Source organism: Lepisosteus oculatus, chromosome 2, assembly GCF_040954835.1.
Source record: "Lepisosteus oculatus isolate fLepOcu1 chromosome 2, fLepOcu1.hap2, whole genome shotgun sequence".
In the NCBI taxonomy this organism is placed as follows: domain Eukaryota; kingdom Metazoa; phylum Chordata; class Actinopteri; order Semionotiformes; family Lepisosteidae; genus Lepisosteus; species Lepisosteus oculatus.
In genome coordinates this window covers 33,795,915-33,816,252 of record NC_090697.1, presented here as the reverse complement: position 1 = coordinate 33,816,252, position 20,338 = coordinate 33,795,915, and the positions used below count along the sequence as shown (strand labels likewise).

At 38.5% G+C, this 20,338-nt stretch overlaps 1 protein-coding gene across 5 annotated transcripts in view; it reads right to left on the bottom strand.

Moving 5' to 3' along the window:
* Positions 1 to 20,338, bottom strand: part of sesn1 (sestrin 1) — a 79,122-nt gene that overhangs the window by 14,504 nt on the left and 44,280 nt on the right. The window contains exon 1 of one of the 5 annotated variants that reach the window (XM_069178625.1): positions 1,084 to 1,260. The exons of the other annotated variants lie outside the window; for them this stretch is intronic. Coding sequence (XP_069034726.1) covers positions 1,084 to 1,245 — 162 coding nt within the window. The 5' untranslated portion in view covers positions 1,246 to 1,260. Of the gene's footprint in view, positions 1 to 1,083; positions 1,261 to 20,338 lie in introns of those variants that run through there. 5 annotated transcript variants of the gene reach the window in all.

Genomic DNA, 20,338 nt, shown 5'->3' with positions numbered 1-20,338 from the left:
AATATAGGAAGTGTTCCACCACCAATGTACAAACTGTCATATTAATGAGTCACAACTGTAAAAGCGGGAATGCCAGCCGACTATCTGTTGGAATTTAACTTTAACTGTGCCAGCAATAGAAATCTAAAGGGCTCAGGGGAAGCAGACCCCTGCTTAGTAGGACAAGTGAGGTGAACTTTCCTTGACCCAGGTGGGGTTAGAAAGGCTGGACAGGTTACCACTGGGACTGGCACTGAGAACCACCTCAAGAACTCAAGACGGAGATCATTTCATTTTACCTAGTTTTCTGGTATCCTGATTAATGCAATTCGAATCAAAGCCAAATGGGTTCACATCCGACACAAGTAGCAAAAATCCAGATTAAGGTGGTGCCCGCAGAAACATCCTCACACTAGTACACACCTTCCCTTATGCTTAAATGTGTATCCATCCACGCATAAACACAGAAAAAATGTATTGAAATGTTTCCCATTCTCCCCAGGAAGAGTAGCTGAACAGAACAAACTCCATCTTCTCCAACAGCAGTCTGATCTGCATGTTGACTTCCTTTCCTAACATGAGCTACATCTTTTCGGTCAGATGATCAATAGTCTTCTGGTGCTCCACACTGTGCACAGTAAAGGCATCAGTGTGTCTTATGCTGAGCAAAATTATAATGCATTTGATATTTGTATGCAATAACTAACCATCCACAAAAAAAGAAGACTACTAATGTTGATCTGGAAGCCTACTCTAAGACCAAAATTTAAGGCTTTTTTGTTGCTGTGCTAATGTTCAGCAGTGCACACACAGGCACATGACCGGCCTTCTGTTCGCATTACTGAATCAGCAGGAAAGTGACTTCCTCAGAACTTTTTGTTATCATATCACACTCAAGGACACGTCTATAGCAGGCAATGCAACAACATATTGGAAAAGTAAATTATAACTGTAATTGAAAAGCTGTAGCACACACAGGAAAATTTCACATTGAAAGTAAAGAGCAAATCACTGTGCACACAATAATGCCAACTGAAACACAGAGTAGCCCTATACTGGAGGGCAGACTGTGCACTGCTAACAGACTGACAACACCCTTATCACCTTTCTGTCTTCTGGTTGCCGTCCTGCAGCTCCTCCGTTTATCTCAGCCCCGAGTCTCAGCAGTGCTCGGCTATGGGAACTCTGATACTGTGGAAATAGGAGCAGTGTTTCCAAGTTCATGAAAGTACTCTGTTTAGATATTTGACATGGGAAGGTGTCCATGTCAGAGAGTGAGGCTGGGGCCCAGTGTGGTCTGGGGGTCATGCCAAGCTGTTGTTACTGTAGCTGAGGAACAAGCAATAGATGTATTCCATGCTGAAAAGAGAAGAAAGGAAACACGTTTCGGCAGTGGAACTTTCTTCGGGTGTGAGGGTGGAAGTATCAGACTGGGAGTATCAGAGCCATAATTGCTCTCACACGAAGAAGGTGCCACAGCTGAAATGTTTTGTTTCCTTACTACTCTTTTCATCATGGAATAATGTTGCAGTTGCAGCCTATGCATGCTGACGCAGCTACCCACCTGAACTATTACTGTAGTTGTCCTTTAAAAAAAAAAAAATTATCCTTGATTGATAGGCAGCGTTGAGCTGAACCATATCATTTTATTGCCAGATGCTTTAATCCACATCAAATTACATTTGTACCCATTTATACAGTTGGGCATTTTACTGAGGCACTTGGACTGAAATACTAGGCTCAAATTTTGGCAGCAAGAAACCGCATCACTTTCTTCCAGCACCCCATCTGAAATTTGAACCCACAACCTTCCAGGTCCGACACCAGAGCCCTAACTAGCAATCCACGCTGCAGTCAGGTTTGGAGATTTACATCTAAAATGCCCGAGAAAATGACAGGTTTCACACCATTGCATGAATGCAGTGCATTCTTACTGTGATAAATTTGATTTCTATTCATTTTCATACATCACCTAGTGGGAATATGTAACCCTATCCAAGGGTTAAGAAACAGTGAGAAGTTATCAGGTTTTTGCTCAATGATGTCAAAAATGCAGACTGATGAATACAAACACACTTTTTCGAATATGCTGTTCAGTACTCTTTCTCTTCTATGCAGCAGAAGGCAGTTTAATCCTTTCATGTATAATCACCACAGACAAAAGGCCTGTTTGTCAGTTGGAGCTGATGCATAAACAGACATCCATGCAATGGAAACGCCCATCATTACCAGCAGCAGAAAAACACATCCACAAGTCAGGAAAATGAAGATTAAGGGTGTTCTTATCACCCACTGCAATGTTGACAGTTCCTTGTTGATAATGCTTTAAAAATACAGACAGGTTCTATAGCATATAACACTGCATATACATCTCATCTTTCCTTGGTTTCTCTTAAAGTTTAGAATTGGGGCAGGATGTAGCACAGTAGTTAGCATTTCTGGGGGAGTTTGCATGCTCCACTGTTCTTCTGGGTTTCCTCCAGGTGCTCTGTTTTTCTTCCCCACAGTCCAAAGACACGCTGGTAGGTTAACTGGCTTCTGAAAACTGGTGCTGGTATACATGTGTGCATGTTTGTGCTTACATGTGCCCTGTGATGGACTGGTGTCCCATCCAGGGTCTATCCTTGGTTTACTACTTCATGGGATAGTGAAGTTTAGAATTGTGTCTTGAAGCTGTAACAATGGTTATCACAAAATCAAAATTTTAATGAACAAGATAAGTCAGATTTCTTACAGTATGTCATGGTATTGAGGGTTTTTATTTTTAATAAAATGTAATTAGATTAACATTCTAGTTTAATGCTTGTCCTATTCTTGTATGATCTTTGTATTTATTTAAAACCATAAATCAAGTTTTACCAATAAGAAAAATAATCATTTTAATTCATAGCACATTGTCAGTTTTGTCTTTTGTTGGATTACACAAGTGTTGGAATAAGAAAAGAAAGTGATGAGGTCTCCTGCTTCCTGTCATTAATTCTAGATTCAGCCCTGGACCTGAAAACTGCTGTTTTAATGGTGGTCAGGTACACCGATGTTTAAATAAGCAGATCAAATAAGAATATATATACACATGGTTGTTCTCATTGTTACTAATTAAAAATAAACATCTGAAAAGAAAACAAGGTTTTTATTTCCTCATTTAATTGCATTCACAGTTTTGACTGGGAGTATTAAAGCCACAACTTGCAACAGTGACTTCCTCAATACTATATAAAAGTAAGTAATTATGGGTAATGATATACAGTAGGTAGCTACTTCTATAGGCAGAAATAAACTGAGAACAGAAAAGTCAATACAACCGTTACAGTAAATCGTCTGAAAAGAAACAGAGCTCTCAGCTGGGGCGCAGAGAGCAACATGCAGTAAGAGCCTGTGAAATTGGCAAGAGCTGCAAGCCAGATACTCGCCATTCAGCAAGTTCATTGTCCGAACTGCCCAAACTGCGTAAACAGGGCTGGAGCCATGGTCAGCATTATACAGCAGTACAGCTGCAAGCTATATGGCTCAGCAGACCAAGGAAGGTCCGGTCAGAGCTGGGCCAAAGCTCTATTATTCCAATGTCAAGCAATTATGGAGCAGCAATCCTCATAGGCTCTATTGTCCTTGTCTCACAAAACAATGAGCACTGCGGTAAGCTGCTCAATACCGAGGACCACATCTATTTTTACACCACAGCCTCAGAGCCCTTCACCCATAGAGGAACCAACATGCAACCACATGGCCTAAAATCGGAGAAAGGAATGGTAAATTAGAAACTACTCTGCATATCATCATTAAATCAATGTAGGTGAAAAGAAAGAAGTGTTTATCATGGGAAATGTAATGTTTCGTCACAAAGATGAGAAAATATCACTGGGAACATCAGCAACTGAAACCCAAATAGTGGATGCAGTTTTTATCATTAACAATTGCTTTAGTATCAAATATTTCGAGGCACCTATGAAATGGAATGCCTGCATTGACTTAGAGACTCCACCTGGCATAGAAAGTTTTAGGAATCCATAAAGCCTTATATTAACTCACTTAACCCCTTATGAGTATATCATCTGCATTGCCCTCAAGAGGCATACATGGTAGAAGCATCTGTGATTGTCAATACTGATTGAACTTGCTTTTAAATAATTAAACAATCATACCATACCCAACAAATCATATCATATATTACATTAGCTGAAGTAACAGGTGATGATCAATGGAAAAAGCAAACTGTTGACTATTAGTGAAATAAAACAGGGAATGTTGGCTGCTGATGTAAACTGAATACAGACATCACCCTTAATTACAAGTGTATTAAAAAAAGGTGCTTTTAATTTTCCTTAAATGATAATTATGGTAATTATTCCATCTAAATTATATTCATATATTATACGTATGTGTCATTTGTTGTTTTTGTATTTGGATTAACTGCCATGTGACAGGATGTTCAGTTTAACAAGTTGTCAATGTCAATTTGCTGCTTACTTAAAGATTCTAGTCTTCTTCCGGAAATGTGTTTTTATCTTAAAAGTCAGAATGAGGCCTTTGTTGCAGCTGGAATCTACACTGATATTAGAAGATTCAAGTGCAATTAGTCCAGTGACCTGACTTGTAAACCTAAGGCTATTATATTTTCTTTTTTTTTCTTAACTCTGCCGACCAAATTAGGTTTGAAATAACTAACAGAATAAACGATCCACATTTTAGATTGCTAAGTGCTGTAAAACAACGATACAAACAATGATTCAGGTTATAGCCTTAACATAAATGTTAGGTAACCCATTACAATTGCAATTCACAATTACACAAACAAAAATGATTGCCACCCTTTTAGATGCATTTGTTAGCAACTAGAGTATATTTTTCTTTGCTTCAGTAAACACTTCAATAACTGCAATCAGTAATGGAAAACAACACCCTAAACACAGGGCAATGTGAACTGCACACTATTTCAGCTACAACAAAGTTCCTCAGCCACACAATTGACAATCGACCAGATCGATCAATGAATCAGCGAAGGAGCTGGCTCTGATAACAGAGTGAAGGGCTGCACGCTGAGTAATTCAGTCTGACACGTTGATTGAAATCACAGCACTGTCACCTGGAGGAAGCTTTTTCATGCCTCAGTGAGAAAACTTATAGCAGCTCCATCTTCTGAGAAAAAAAAAACTCTACCAGCATTACTTTACACATCCATCTAAACTATCTCTTTGTGATAAGTTGTATTTCAGCCTTGGTACCGTCTTTAAATAAACCTTTGTCTGCGATTTTACTCAATCCTAAATAAGGAACTCGTTTTAAATAAAAGAATATTAAATGGGGCTCACAACTCATTGAGCCCAGAGTGACCCATTAAAGTGCATGGCTACATGAAGATGGCGCAAGTGGGAACTACTGTATGTAGAAGTGCGTTTCAAACCAAGACCCCGGCACTTGTTTATCAAAGGGTTGTACAAGTGTGGAACGAGCCAGCCAGCCTTGTTGTTGAAGCCGATACCCGGGCTTCTTTCAAGAAACAGCCGGATGAGATCCTTGGATCAATTACCTACCAAACGAGCTAGATGGGCCTCCTCTCATTAGTGACCTTTTTTATGGTCTAGGATCTGCAAGCACACACAACATGCAGGCCTAGTGGTATGATAATTAAAAGCAGAAGTTTTTGACCAAAAGCCCTTCTGGCCCTTTACTGTGTATTAAAGACGTTTTGCAACCAGCGTGAAGCTGACAACTTGCCAATGCTAAATTTAGAGAATACAGTGAGAATGAGTGTTTAAGGAACTTAAGCGCAGAGAGTGGTGATCTCACTTTTTATGAGGCAGGGAGCTGGTTCTGACTGCCTTTGGCAGTGGCGACACCCTGTCTTTGGCAGAAGCTGGTATGAAGAGAGCAGTGTACCAGCTGAGATCTGCTGGCACTGCAGTAGCCAGGGTAATACAGAAGCATTCTATTTGTGGAAGGCTGCCCTTAACTGGTTTAATACAGACCTTCTCCATCTGTGCTGTGCCAGCAGTCAGGTGTGAGGAAAAAGCATTCCTTTTCCGGGCAGATGGCTGGAACACTGGTCTCTAAGAAGCTGAAGGGCAAGCATAGCTGAAGCTGAAGTGTGAACCTGGGCCTAACCACTCCTGATGGTTAATACAAAGTCAACCCCCTAACGATGGACACCTTACATAAGCTACTCAAAAAAAAAGTTTCCAACTAAGAAAAAGACAAAAAAGAATTGGTCCCAGGGGTTGTTATATGTGAAAATATAGCACTTTCAGAAGCAGGAGGACTGAATTGAACAAGATAATAACAGATTAAGTAACCTTCATTCTGCTGCGCTCAGACTTGCAACTTGTGCCATCATGACTGTAATGGTATCTTTGGAGATAAGCAGCACTTAAAAGGAACACCTTAGCTAATAAATCTTTTATATATCTTAAAGAAAGAAATAACGGCAAAGAATACAAACCTCTTCAGTTTTTCAAAAGGCTTTCTTTACTGAGGATCAATTTCCAGACTGAATTAAACAAGGAAGGAACATGCACAGGAGGCACAGGAATTGGTTAAAGCAAAGAAAACGCAGTGTGGCGATGAAGAGGAGGACATCAGGGCCTGACACAGAAATCATGACTTGGTCTGCTAAAATCTCTTGACAAGCCAGTGACCAAAACAGACTCTAGGCTGGAAACTGTGCCAAAGAGTTCACACATTCTGAAAGTTATCCATGAACACAGATGGCATTTCCAGAATTCTTTCCCCTTATTGATAAACTAGCAACGGGACACTCAAAGTCACAATGCAGTTGTAGTGGCATGGCCTCGGTCTTGGAAAAGTACCACCACATGCATGCAAATGCAACAGTCCCTTAGGCAGACATAAAGTAAAAAGTAAAGTACTGTATATGCTGTGGCAATTTATAGTTCCAAAAAAGCTGAAGTTCTTCATCTGACTTATTATTCTAAGAACTTAATATTCCAAGAGAAGAGGTTGATGACCAGTGAGATTAATTATTTGGAGTGATAACTGACTCTGTAAAACAAAGATAATAAATCTGGCTGTTCCAACACTGCTGCAAAATGTTCTTTTGACTTATTTTAACAATGTTTTAATAGTATTGACTACTCCTTGCACGAAAAGAGAAATGCCAGTTCAGCACCAGTGAAATATTGATTCGCACTACCAGAAATACCATTAACTGAAGAGAACTGCCTCATACCCTGGCTGAAGAAACTGATTGAACTCATTGAGGGGATATCCTGGTTAAAAAAACAACATTTGACTGGCCTATATCCTCTGCATTTGATTAAGTTCACAGAATGAACCAGACTGTAACTTCCAGACTCTGAAAGATAAGTACATTATGGTGCCGATTTTAGTGCAACAATACTTCATTACAGTACTTCAAAAAGGGAAGCATCTAATTAAAAAAACTATTCAATAGCAAACCACGATGAAAATTTTGTGAATGATGAACACAGGAAAAATAAAGTTTTCATCAAGATTTTGTCCTCTAGCTTATTTATAGCCTCCCTTCTCCAAAATTTGTGATGTTGTTTCTGATCATTTTCTGTTGTGTATAAACTTACACATCTTATCAGACTGCTAGATGAGGACGCTCATCTATTCAGGTGACTTGAGTGTATGAAGCGTATGTAACCTACATCTGCAATCACTTATTCTAGGTATTCCATTGCATGAGTTGCTGCATTTTATGGGAATCGCTCAAGAATAGTACTTCAAGAGTACAACAGGACTGTCTCCCCTGGGATTTGAACCCACAACCTTCCAGTTATGAGCCCAGAACCCTAACCACAACTCCACACTACTGCCTTCATGTTCATACAGAATATGAGTGTATAGAATCTGGGAGATTATGTTGAATGTATGTTGAATCATCACTTTATCTCGACATTGTGATAAAGCGATAAAAGAGAAGCAGTATTTCAATTCTAAAGCACAGCAAACTCTGCTCACTTTTGATCGCCAGAAAGGTAAGAAGTCTAGAATTCCTACCTGCAAAGGAATATCATACTCAGATTAAGGGAACTAAATATTCTGAGTATGGAATCTAGAAGGTTATGTCGGAATTGGGTTGCAACTTTCAAAATCCTGAAATACTGTACACTGACAAAGTCAAATAAGGAAACTCTTTTACATTTGTTAACGCTACGAGGAGACAGGAACAAGTGGAAAGCCACGTTTGGACAGAAAGCAAGGGTACTTTCTACAGACTCAATAAGAAAAAGCTAGATAAAATTCTTGGATCATTAAGCTACCCAAAAAGTAAGTGAGGCCGTGAACAACAGAAAGCCATTGGTCTTTCTTAAGATCTTATGAGAGGATTTTGCGGCAGGGCAGTAAACTCTTATAAAATGTCTATAGATTTGCACAGACTACTTGATAAATTTGGGAAAGAAGATGTCATTACCATACATGACCAGTAAAAGAAGAAACGCCCCATCTCTTCTTTTTTGGAAATACCCAGTTCTTTAAAGAAGAATCGCTGGCCAAAACTACCAGATCAATTGCTATTCTTACTCTGATCCTCACAGCCTGGTGTTGAGCTATTGTGCCAATACATACTAAAGAATAAATCAATATTCACACCGCACAGAGAAGGATTTAAAAAAAAAGCCTTATAGTAATTTGCAGCAGGAGCTGAGCATTGCAGTGCTCCTCAAGGCCAGTGGGTCTTAACATTTACTGTAGCCTGCAACCCTTTGATTCTCAAACCCCCCCTTACCACACTCCTTATCAAAAATCATTCAGGTAGTTTGTATTTTCGATGATTTACCTCAGAAAAAAAACTGTCCTGTCTAGCACCCCCAGAAAGGACATCTTGCATCCCCAGTGGATGTGTGCACCCCAGGTTAAAAATCAGGGGTCTAGGCATTGCAAATAATTTGTGATCTTTTTTTTTTTAATGAAAGCATTGTTAATACATGAAGCAGGAACTCTGTTCTGATTTTAAAAAGCTAAACTCTTTCCTTACACCCTACAAAAAACCTAAAACCACAGAATGTGGGTGTTCGACAAGTCACATAAGTCTCTTGACATGGCTGTCTCAACCAGCTGAAACTTGACTTTTTAACTTCTGAAACTAAAAAAAACAATGACATAAGCCTAGCAACAGGCTCTAACCAATCAGGAAGCAGAATAACAGACCAACAGGCCTGCCTTCTTTTTTTTTGTTCAGCTACAGCCTGGACTAGTGTGCTGATAAACTCTTACCTTCATAACAAGTGAAGTAATTCATTTGAACAGTCAATCCACAAAGCGCACTAAAACAAAACCGATTAGGAATATAAACATGTACTGTATAGCGATAGTGTTGGTAGTGATTGTGAGCTTTGTGTTTTTCCCCCTGCTCCTCACAGTCAAGTTTACTTATTTCAGAGAAGGGTAACTAGAGAGGAAATTTACCACATCAATGCTAGCAAAGTTTTTTTAATCACCATGTGCGAATTTTACTGCTGTTTATTCCTTCTCATCACTTTGCTTCCGAAATACTTCAGACACAAAAACAAATCTTATACTGTATGTGCTGTACCCTAGATCGATTTCGATGTCCCAGGAACTGTTGTGAGAAATATGACACCCCTCCCCCAAAACACCAGACATAAACATTATTAATACTTTTAAAAAACTGCACCCCAAACAATAAGACATCACAACACAATCACGGTGTCTTAAACAGCAGTAGCAATAAAAATGAGACATTAAACTTTAATGAAGAGTTTAAATTAATTTCAAAGCTTACAGTGCAAAATAATTAAGCCTAAGAGAGCACAAAGGAATGTGTCTACTAGCTGGTGAGACCTACAGTACATTAATAAACAGCACTGAAGTAAGGCTGATTTAGCCATCACCATACACAGAATGCAGACGTTCTGTACTTTTTCTGCAGAGCAAAAAGAAAAGTGGGATTCTTATGCAGTTCTGTAAATTGCTAAAAAAAATTATAACAATACTTTCTGACCTCAAGAACAAAAGTCAAATTTAGGATGTAGGATACAGGCTTACACCACAGTGTTATGCAATCCATTCTTATTTTTTTTAACACAGTGCAAGCCAAATTACCCTTTTTTTCACTGGAGCTTCCTGTAAAAGTAAACCATTGCTAATCCTGCAATGTTTCTTAAGAACATAAGTAAGTCATTATGTCATACAGTAGCATCAATTTCATCAAGAAGATGAAATTAAATCCTTCATGTTCTTTTCATTCCTAGTGTCTGTTGAAATAAGCTGGGCAGCTTGCGCCAGACATTAACCACCCTTTGTGTAAAGAAGTATTATTAAAAGCATGTCCTCCCAACTTACAAATGTGTCCCTGTTGCACACTCAGTAATCACCCTGGGTTCACTTTATCAATATAATTCCTAATATTCACCACCTGCAGTGCTTCTCCTAATCCATCCATTTTCTCAGGGGTTCTTCTAATTGAAGTATGCAGAGCTGGAGCCCATCCTGGGCGCAAGGCAGGGTTCACCCTGGACAGGATGACAGGGCACATACAAACACAAACACAGACAAGCACACATTCACGCCAGGGCCAATTTTCCCAGAAGCCAACTAACCTACCGGCATGCGTTGTGACTGTGGGAGGAAACCAGAGTACCCTGAGGAAACCCACACAAAGTGAGAGCATACAAACTCCACGCAGACAGCACCCCAGGTCTGAAATTGAACCCTGGGCCCCAGTGCTGCGAGGCAGCAATGCTAACCACTGTGTCACAGTACTGCCCACTTCTCAAAACATCCTACTGTATGTTTAAAGCATTTCATGTAAAGGCTTATGGCTTTGCACATACCCTGTACTAAACTAGCATATTCAAAGACTTCCTACTCAACTGAGATAGTGTGATCACACCAAGTGAAAATCACTCACAATAAATTAACACACAGAGACAGAAATATCATTATAAGCTATCTTGGCAGAAATTGCTTTTTCTGTATTGTTTCGTTAATGCTTTATAACTACAAGGGGATGTTAATATGAACATCCAACATATCAAAGTGCAAAATGGTCTCACAGTTCATGTGTTTTAATTGCATGAAAATTGTGTTATTTCAGACACAACTGGGTTATGAATACAGCCTAGAAATTTACCAAACATTAAACCAGAACAAAATGCTCAGACAGAGAACCCCCTGTATCTTACCTAAAATTAGTGTAAAACATGTACTATAAATAAATACTGTAAAAATATATGTAAATAAGTCAACAACTTTCCCAATTTTACGCAAAAAATGGGTGAATTTATGATCTTTTCATCTTTCTCTCATTACACTATAATACAAAAGCATATCAGCAGCTATGTAGGAATTTGGTTATTTTGTAGAATATTTTATGTAATAAAAGCAGTTTATTTCACTTCTTGGCATGAAAACTCCACCAAGCCTGCTGTTCAGTCCACAGAGCACAGTACAAGAAGAAACAGTTACTAACATGAATAAAAAACATTCAAATATAATGACAGGATTCACTGATCAATCAATCTTGTTTACTAATTCATTTTACTTTAAAAAAACAATTAAGAAAAAATCTTAAGAAAGACACCTGCATATGAAAGAAGGTCATTTAGCCCACATGTAACACTAACCATTTTGTCAGCAAACTCCATCACTGTTATTATTAAAAAGTTAACTGGTAAAACCTGGACATGCCAAACTGTTTTCTTCTTAAGCTCTGTAATTTGCTGATTTTATCCAATCAATTTTACCAATTATTTTGGTAACTGTTCCAATTACTTTCTTTTTCCAATCAATAGTACATACTGTAATCCACACACATGAAATCGCTCTCGTTTAAAACTGACCAGTTAGGTAGCCAGGTTAAAATCCATAAATATTCACAGGCTCTCAACTAAAAAAGGTTTGGCTACAGAGGCGTGCTGCTCAGTAGGTAAGGTAAGCAGTTCAGATTAATTCATTGACTGGCAGCCAGAATAATCAATCAGCCTGAATCTCTAAACGCGTCAAGACGCTGTACAAGCATAGATAAAATACTGCAAAGGAACAAGTAATAGGTTTATTCCATGCTGAAAAAAAGAAGAAAGAGAACACAACGTTTCGGCCGAGGAGCCTTCTTCAGGTGTGATAAAATACTGTTTGACTGAAAACTGTTTCCTTCTATAATATTCAACATAATACAACTAACGTGCATACCTGAAGAAGGGATCAACAGCTGAAACATTGTGTTTTTCAGCATGGAATTAACCTTTCCTTGTTCTATAATAAATGTGACGTGCTGTCTACATCCATTCAAACAGCTAAGGCGTAGAACAGGTGTTCGGGCACAAAAGGAAGGCGACTTGCTCTTTTGGTAGTTCAATAGAAAGGTTTCTTTGCAGCCAATTAATACTACTTGTAACTTTTAGGAGCATGTTGGTAACTTGTACGATGCTTTTATCAAGTGTGTGCATCTATCTTTCCACAGGTAAGTAAGCCGAAGTGCCAGAGGATGTTAAGAGAGCTTATAGCTGTCCTAACAATGCAGGCAAAACAAAAAAAGCTAACTTCAGGCGTGCAACATGAAACTGCAGAAAACAAGACAAGCAGCAATCAAAGTTCCTGTTGGCTCTTGTATATTGTTTGTGTCCATCTCCTGCTTATCTCCAGGCAGCGAGCACCACCAATGTTGCAAGGCTGGAGAATAAAGGCAGCCGTCTACGTGATCCACTGCAGGACACGCTGACAGAGCGCAGTTACACATTACAGCACAAACAGAGATAGAGAGAGGACACAGCAGCTGCTCCTGGCTCACCACAGGCAGGCTAGAAACACAGAGCGCCTCGGAATGAGCAGCCTCCCTTCTGCGCGTTAACAAAACTGCTACCAGAGTGCAATTCTTTTACTTCGTAAAACAGTACTTAGAGTAGTACTGTTTCACTCAGCCATGTGTTATCTTCTAGCTGTTTATTTGACATTATATTATGGATTTGTGCTGTATAATTTGCTTATTTCTTAAGACCACAGACTCTACTCATAGTTAAACAATACCCATGGGGCTGATTTCCACTTGGTTTGTTCCTGTTTTAGATATTTCCCATCATTACTTTTCACAGCACCCCAGTTCTCCGAAAGAGTAAATCCACTCTACCACCGTGCAGAAATTCCGCATTTTGCAATAAACAAACTTTTATTCTTCAAATAACAAAATAACAATTTCAGGAAAGACAAAAGGGGAGAAGGCACTACTATTCTGCAAAGTCGCCTGTTTTCTTGCCAGCTAAAGTTCATACTAATATCCCAGTCCCATATGGGATTATACAGAAGTATTATTAACATCAACTGTAAATGTGCCGGAAATAAGTACACTGAATAGATTATGAGTTTTAAAGAGTTTAGATCTTTGTTTTTTTACTGTATATTGTGGAGACCTGTGATCATATTCAGTCAAAACTCTCTTATGTGTTAACTCAGCTGTGTAGGTATAGGATGTTTTGCACAGTTACAGGTAGCAGGCACAGTACAACAGAACAGACATGGGAAGAAATTCATGTCCAAGATATATAAACAAATGTGTTGTCTTTTGTTCCTATACAGACTGTACAGCACCTACAAGGAAGAACTGAGAACCACATCCATATGAATTTTGAATCTGTATTGTTAAAAGAAATGAAACTACCCTTTACCACACATGTAATTAAAACCTACAAAAGAATACATGGAAAACAACAAAGTAGGGGAATAAGAAAAACTCCAAAATATGTTATTAAGTTAACCTAATTACTAACTACAGACAAAGCAAGTGTCAACAAACTCAGTGATATCAGGCTGAACAAAAGCTGTTGCTGCAGTAATGACGTTAACGGGTTTTATGCTTGTCTCCTCATAAGAGCACTGACATGTCTGATCCAACAGTTTGCAGGTATCATATACAGAAAGACAAACAGTTCTTATTAAAATCAGATTCAAAAGTGTTTTTTCTCTTAATTTTACTGATGGAGAGGAGGGATATAGCCTTTTTTGATACTGCTGGGTATTGGAGTGTAAAAATGAAAACTACAAGTCAGGAAACCATGTGAGAACTTCAAAGCAAAGATGTTTTAACAGTTCATGTACTATACGAGGACATACCTGGACTTCCTTTGCAATCTGTACAAGCCCCCTGACATTTGTAGAAAGTTTAGCAGCATCTCACTCACATGATATAGTAACTCTTTCCTGGATGGATGAAACTGGACAAAACCTGAGCAATATCAAGACAAACTTGACCCATTTCGATCAAATGGGAACCCTAGAACACAGTATCATACGAATGTCTTTCACTCCAGGGGCAGTCAGTAAATCAATTGCTTCACTATTGTGTGCTGTTGTTGGGGTCTTGCACATGGGGTACTGTACTGTAAGTCAGAGGAAAATTTAAACACCAAAGTTGGAGCTCAGGACATTAGTAAACAAGACCTCACTTTCATCTAGTATCAGTTGCTGTGAAGAAAAACAACATTATAAAAAACTGTTTTCATGGCACTGTCGGGAGTTCTGTAATATGATTATTCCAGTAATCCCCCCTTTCCTGTATACAAACAGCAATTACTGTTGTCCGCAGCAATTCTTAAATACTGAGAAAAGTGCTTCTAGACAGATGCTTTGGGGGAAAATGAGAATAGTTTTGCAGAAGCAATGCATCTACAAGGTGTATTTACAAGCGATCCAGCAATGTTGTTGAAGCTGATACCTGGTTTCTTTCAGGAATCAGCAGAATGAGATCTTTGAATTGATTAGCTACTACTGTAGCTACCAAACAAGCAAAATGGGCTGAACAGAATCCTTTCATTTGCATGATTCAGAAGAGAAAAATAAAAGATTTCCATGAATGAAAGTGCTTAACAGTTTGAATTCTTAAAACCTAGCATCAAGCATCTAAACCTGGAACCTGTCAGAACCTCAGAGAAAGCAGTGTGGGACAGCTTTGGTATAACTTGCTTTCTAGCATGGTGACTGGTTGTGCAGTTTTTGTTTAAGTCAATCAGCAAAATTCCTATAAATGCCCAGATTCGTTTTCCAACATTTGGTCCAATAAGTGACAACTCTGTTGTAGCTCCTTTGCAAAACAAGTAGTTTTCCATTTCGGACTCAACAGCAGAGTTTAGCTGAATAAAGAAGTTTAAAAAAAGGCAGCTGATCTACAGTAAATAAATAGCAAACTCCCAGAAATTTAGCCTCAGAAATTGGCAAACATCTGTTCAGCCTAACAATGATATACCCCTTTCAAAAAGTAGATTCCAATAACAGAATCCCACAACTCCTCCTTTCTGTATGGATGAAGCCAGAGGCACAGCATAGCCGACATAAACACACTAAAGATCCCACTGGGAACAATCCTCTGAGATCAGGTAGGATCAGCTTTCATTCATCTGATTCTTTTCACTTTAATACTACTTATCCAGTTACACCCTCAGGGCTTTAACTACTTTAACCACTTCTTTTCAATGAAAGGGCTTTGACCTTCATGATTTGCCATCGACATTTTTACACATTCACATCTAAAACAGCTTTCCTATCCAGTATATATTTAGTGACACATTCCCAGAGGACCTCTGAAGGTCCTTAATATTTTCAAACAACAATGACACTTGCAATGTAACTGGATTTCTGCTGCATGGCAACATGGCATTGCTGTTGCTCTTCGTGTCTTCAGCTATGACGTTTCCACTAATAGTTTTGAAGTAAACCTGCAGCTAGTACAGACGGGAGCTTCCTTTGTTGTATTGCGTGGGCTGGCAATGTCTCTTCTGGTGAATGCACACTCAGAGTGCAATGTCTCCACGATCCATGTGTTCCTGGAGACGTACAGTATGTGTGTTGCTTTCATGCATCATTCTGTAATATGATTGTTGATTTACTGCAGAGTATTCCACATTTTGATGTGTTAAAAGGGAAAATAACTGCACTTTCTGAAAGTATAGAACTAAAATTCATATTTCACACCGCGTAACAGTCCCACAACATCCTGCTCTGTCAGATATTGATGGCATTCTAAGAAATTCTGACCCATGATTAAGGTTAATTATGGGTCTTTAAAACCAATTTCCTTTGCTTACCTTCCATATTTTAGCAGTTTTTTTACATACACATGTACTGCAGATTTTGGAGCTGTTTTGGAACTATAATACAATCTGAATTTAGGCCTCTGTCTATTTTACTTCTTATTATTTGCTTATGCCTACAAAGCAGCCAGCCCAGTTGGCAGATAACTTAGCTCCCCATCTGCTGCACTCGATTGAGAGTAGGCCTCTCTGGAATCTGTCAAAGGTGCACTCATTGCATGTCAGTTTCAAGTGAGCAATGGTATGGTTTGAGCACCACAAGTGCTCTGTTGTTTCTCTTTCAAGCACTCTACCTGCTTCGTTCCTGCAGTTTATTCATCGAAACGCAGCTGTGCTGGGAATGAGGTTACATACATTAGACAGCAGCAATACTGAATCATAATTCAAGCAGAACACACACACAGTTCATCCAGTATGACGACCCAGCAAGCATTCAAATAATCTATTTGTGGTCTTTAAGCTCAATGTGAGTACAATGCTTTACTCTGTAGTCAACATTTGCAATTGTTTCTCCCATAACAAAATGTGCTGGAATCCATCTTCCATACCACCAGCATAACATACAGTACATATCTTGTACAGAGTGAATCAGTTTACGCCGAGCTGTGCATTGTGGTTTGTTTTGTCTTTATAATTGAGTTAAGAGTCTTTATGTGATTATGTAAAAAATGCCTGCGGGGTGTAATTATTCATTATTGGTGGGACAGGCAGAAGTGAACACTTCTCAGCTATGATCAACCTGTGGTGAAGAAAAAAAAAGACAAAAACAAGACAAAACTTTTGGAAACTCCAGTGTTATGTAGTTTTATAATACAGATCAGGTTCACCACAATCACACTACTTAATAACACTGCATGGCATTTTGAATATTAGGATTTATTGTTGACTTCTATTGTGGCAAAACAAATTCCTAAGAATAAAATTTCATAGTTTCTTCACCATTGCTGGTAAAATTAACGCATTATGTTGATTACAGAATCTTTATGCTTACTAACAAGCCTTGGTCAAATTTAACCACTTAACAGCCACAGAAATGAATATCTTCTCTTGGATATTTCTACAAGTCACTAAATTGTTTAGAATGGAAAGTGGAAAGTGGAAAATCTTAGATTTTTTTATTTTGTATTTGCTCCATCTGAGTTTTCATTTCTCTGTTAAGTTTCCTGTACCAGCCTTATCATTTTTAGTATTGTCTGAAACCAAGCAGATACACGTCCTATGACAACCAGTTTGATAAATATTGCCACTAAAACAGACTCAGCTTTGGCAAAAAGGGCATACTGACAATTCTGTGAGAAAAGTCATTTTTTGACTTAATCTAATAAAGTTTGACATGCTGATCTTTGAGCACATCCAGCATTTTTCTAAGCCCTTCTTCCAGGGTCATGGGGGAACTGGAGCACAATGGGCGCAAGGAGGGATACACCCTGGACAGGACACCAGTCCAGTCCACGGACAGGACACCAGTCCAGTCCACGGACAGGACACCAGTCCAGTCCATGGACACACTCATTCACACCAGGGCTAATTCTGCTAACCACTGCGTCACTGTGCTGCCCTGACAGAACACATACTGTACAAAACAATATTCTTTAACCTCCTGCTGGAGATGGTATCGCCAGAAACCTGTTTTTCAATGTCTACTGAACCACAAAAGGAAATTCTACCATCAGAATCTCTCTGGCAAATTCTTACAAATCTTGTATTTTGAAGCATGTACTGTAAGAGGCTATTGATCATTTGCTATCCTATCTAATCCTATCTATAAGCAAAATTAAACTATACATTGACTCCCAACTTCACATTAATATTCTCAGAAAGCAAACTGGATGGATAAGACCAACTGAACTTTATTATAAACCTGCAAGTTGGTGAAAGGAAGGATTGATATTGCAGCTCCTGCCAAAAGGCTAATTTTGCCTTACTGTTTTCTTTTTCTGTTTTTTTTAGTTTGTTTTGTGTTTATATTAAATCTACCACTCATATTGGAAGATTTATTTTAGTAACTAACACAAACATCAAGTACAGAACAGTGCAAAGTTAGAGAGATTAATAACAAAAAAAAAACTTCGTGTCAGCCATTATGTAAGCAAATACACCTTGAAAGCCTGCCAATTAGTCTGCATGGCATTCCTGCCTTTATACAGAGCAATCCAACAGACTCCAGGCACTATCATTATATTGAAACATCAAAGTGAAAAATAATGCAAATACATGACCCATTTCTCCCAGTGAGAGGTGGATTAAGGGATATATTTTAACATACAAATGTGGACATTGCAGGTCACAAAGCTGAATATGAAGCCATTGCAAGTACATTCTTCAGAGCTTCCCATGTTCATTGTGGTGTAGTGAAATGTGTGGGTTGTGTTTTCTGTTGAAACATAAATACTGTAGATCACTGTAAGATTCATATAAAGGCACTTTGGACAAGACACAAGACAATGAACAAGAAAGGTCAAAGCATTTGTTACCACATAATCTCACAATCTTCTTGTCCCATATACTAGTGTCCCAGTAAGGCATTTTTCATTGGGTCTAAAGCCAGATTCTCCAAGTCTTAAAGTAGCACTAGCTTGTTTCTGCGTAAAATCTACAAGCTATAAGCTCAATACTCTTTCCAAAGGACACACACACTGTTACATGGGTCCATATTCGTGTTATGCCAACACAGTAAGTCAGTATCCCCTTCCTGGATTACTCTTAGAGTTGGTACTGTACAAGAGAAAGCCTTCATTTCAGTCAGATGCAAACAGTGACAAGTGTCTTGCCCTCAAGACAATGATGCACCGCCATTCAGGAAAGAGCCCAGGTTGAAACAGAGGGTTACACCAACAAATTGCAATGAAAACAACAGCAGCAAAGATTATGAACTGTGGACTCAGTATGAGAAAAGCATCTCACGTGTAAAAACCTAGCTCATTTATTTTTACTTAGGACAAAAGCAATAGCAAAAAAAAAATTTTTTTTTACCAATGACTCTGTACATAACCATTTAGTAGAGCCATGTGTGATACCTAGAGGATTTGGCTACTCCAGTAATATCACAGACTGTATTTTGAAGAATGATTACTGTGAATTAATAGGCCACCTAAATCTATTTAATAAACAGACCTCCATTAGCATCTTAGTTGAGTTATTATGAGTAAACAGCTTTTAGCAGCATTTCCTGGAGAGAAGTCTGTAGTGTGCTGTTGCAAATTAACTGTTTTGTTCATGCATTCAGTCCTCTGTGCCTTCAGGAAAAAGCTCAATCAAGGCTGTTATTTAGTTCCCCAGGATGGCACACCAACAGGAGGAAGCCATCAAGAGCTGAAGAATCATTTTTCTACATTGTAACCAAGGTCCAATAATTAACAGTGAAGTTGTTGGTTTTTTTTGTGACGGAGAGCCTTGCGAATATTTCATGGAAATATCTCCCCCAGAGATATTGTGCGTGTTCATTTAGTCTGCACCACCTAGTTGCACAAGTATATCACAAAAGGTTCAATCATATTTATTTCTGGCAAGAAAACTGCTTCAAATACTTCTAAGAAAAAAATGAATTATGTAGAGAATGTTAAACAAGGAGAAGAATGTTCGGCCAGATATTATCTGGAACGTGCTATTGTGAAAACCCTCATTGAAACTTACAGATAAACAACTATAGTATGCCTGTGTTGAGTCCGGTGATGATCAGGAACTACAGAGAGTACATCCAGATATAGGAAGATTCCTTACGCTTAACCAACTGCCTTATGAACGGACCTTTTGAGTCATTATAAGACACCGGGGGGGGTTACACTGCATACACGAGGCTCCTGTGAAAGTCCTGCACATTTACAAACAAATTAAAACCATCCTAAGACAGGAGGTACAGTAGAAGAGACCACATTGACACTACTTTCAACAATATTCAGCACACTTCCAATGTATAAAAACAGGATAGTAGTTACAATAGGTGACATTGTTGTAAATGATGAACCATCAAAAAGTGAATAGTATCATTAAACACTAGTTAAACAGTATTATTAAACAAACCAAGGTACTCACAACAAAGGTCAACAGCTATCTGGGTGGAAAAAATAATATTTTCAAGTATTCAGTATTCAACATCTTGCATTTTATTTGCTAAACACTGTTCTCATTGGGCATTTTGAAGTAATTAGGAATATGCAATAGCACTTTTCAAGTGCAAATGTCTATTAGCTTTTCTCCATAAGGTAATTACAGGATGCTTTGTAAAAGTCATTCAATGTTATAGCTCAGGACATAAAAAGTAAGGTTACAAAGTTACCTGTAATATTGCTTTTCTTCTCCTAGTCTAGGCCTGTAGCATAAGAACTGTTGGTACTTGGAAG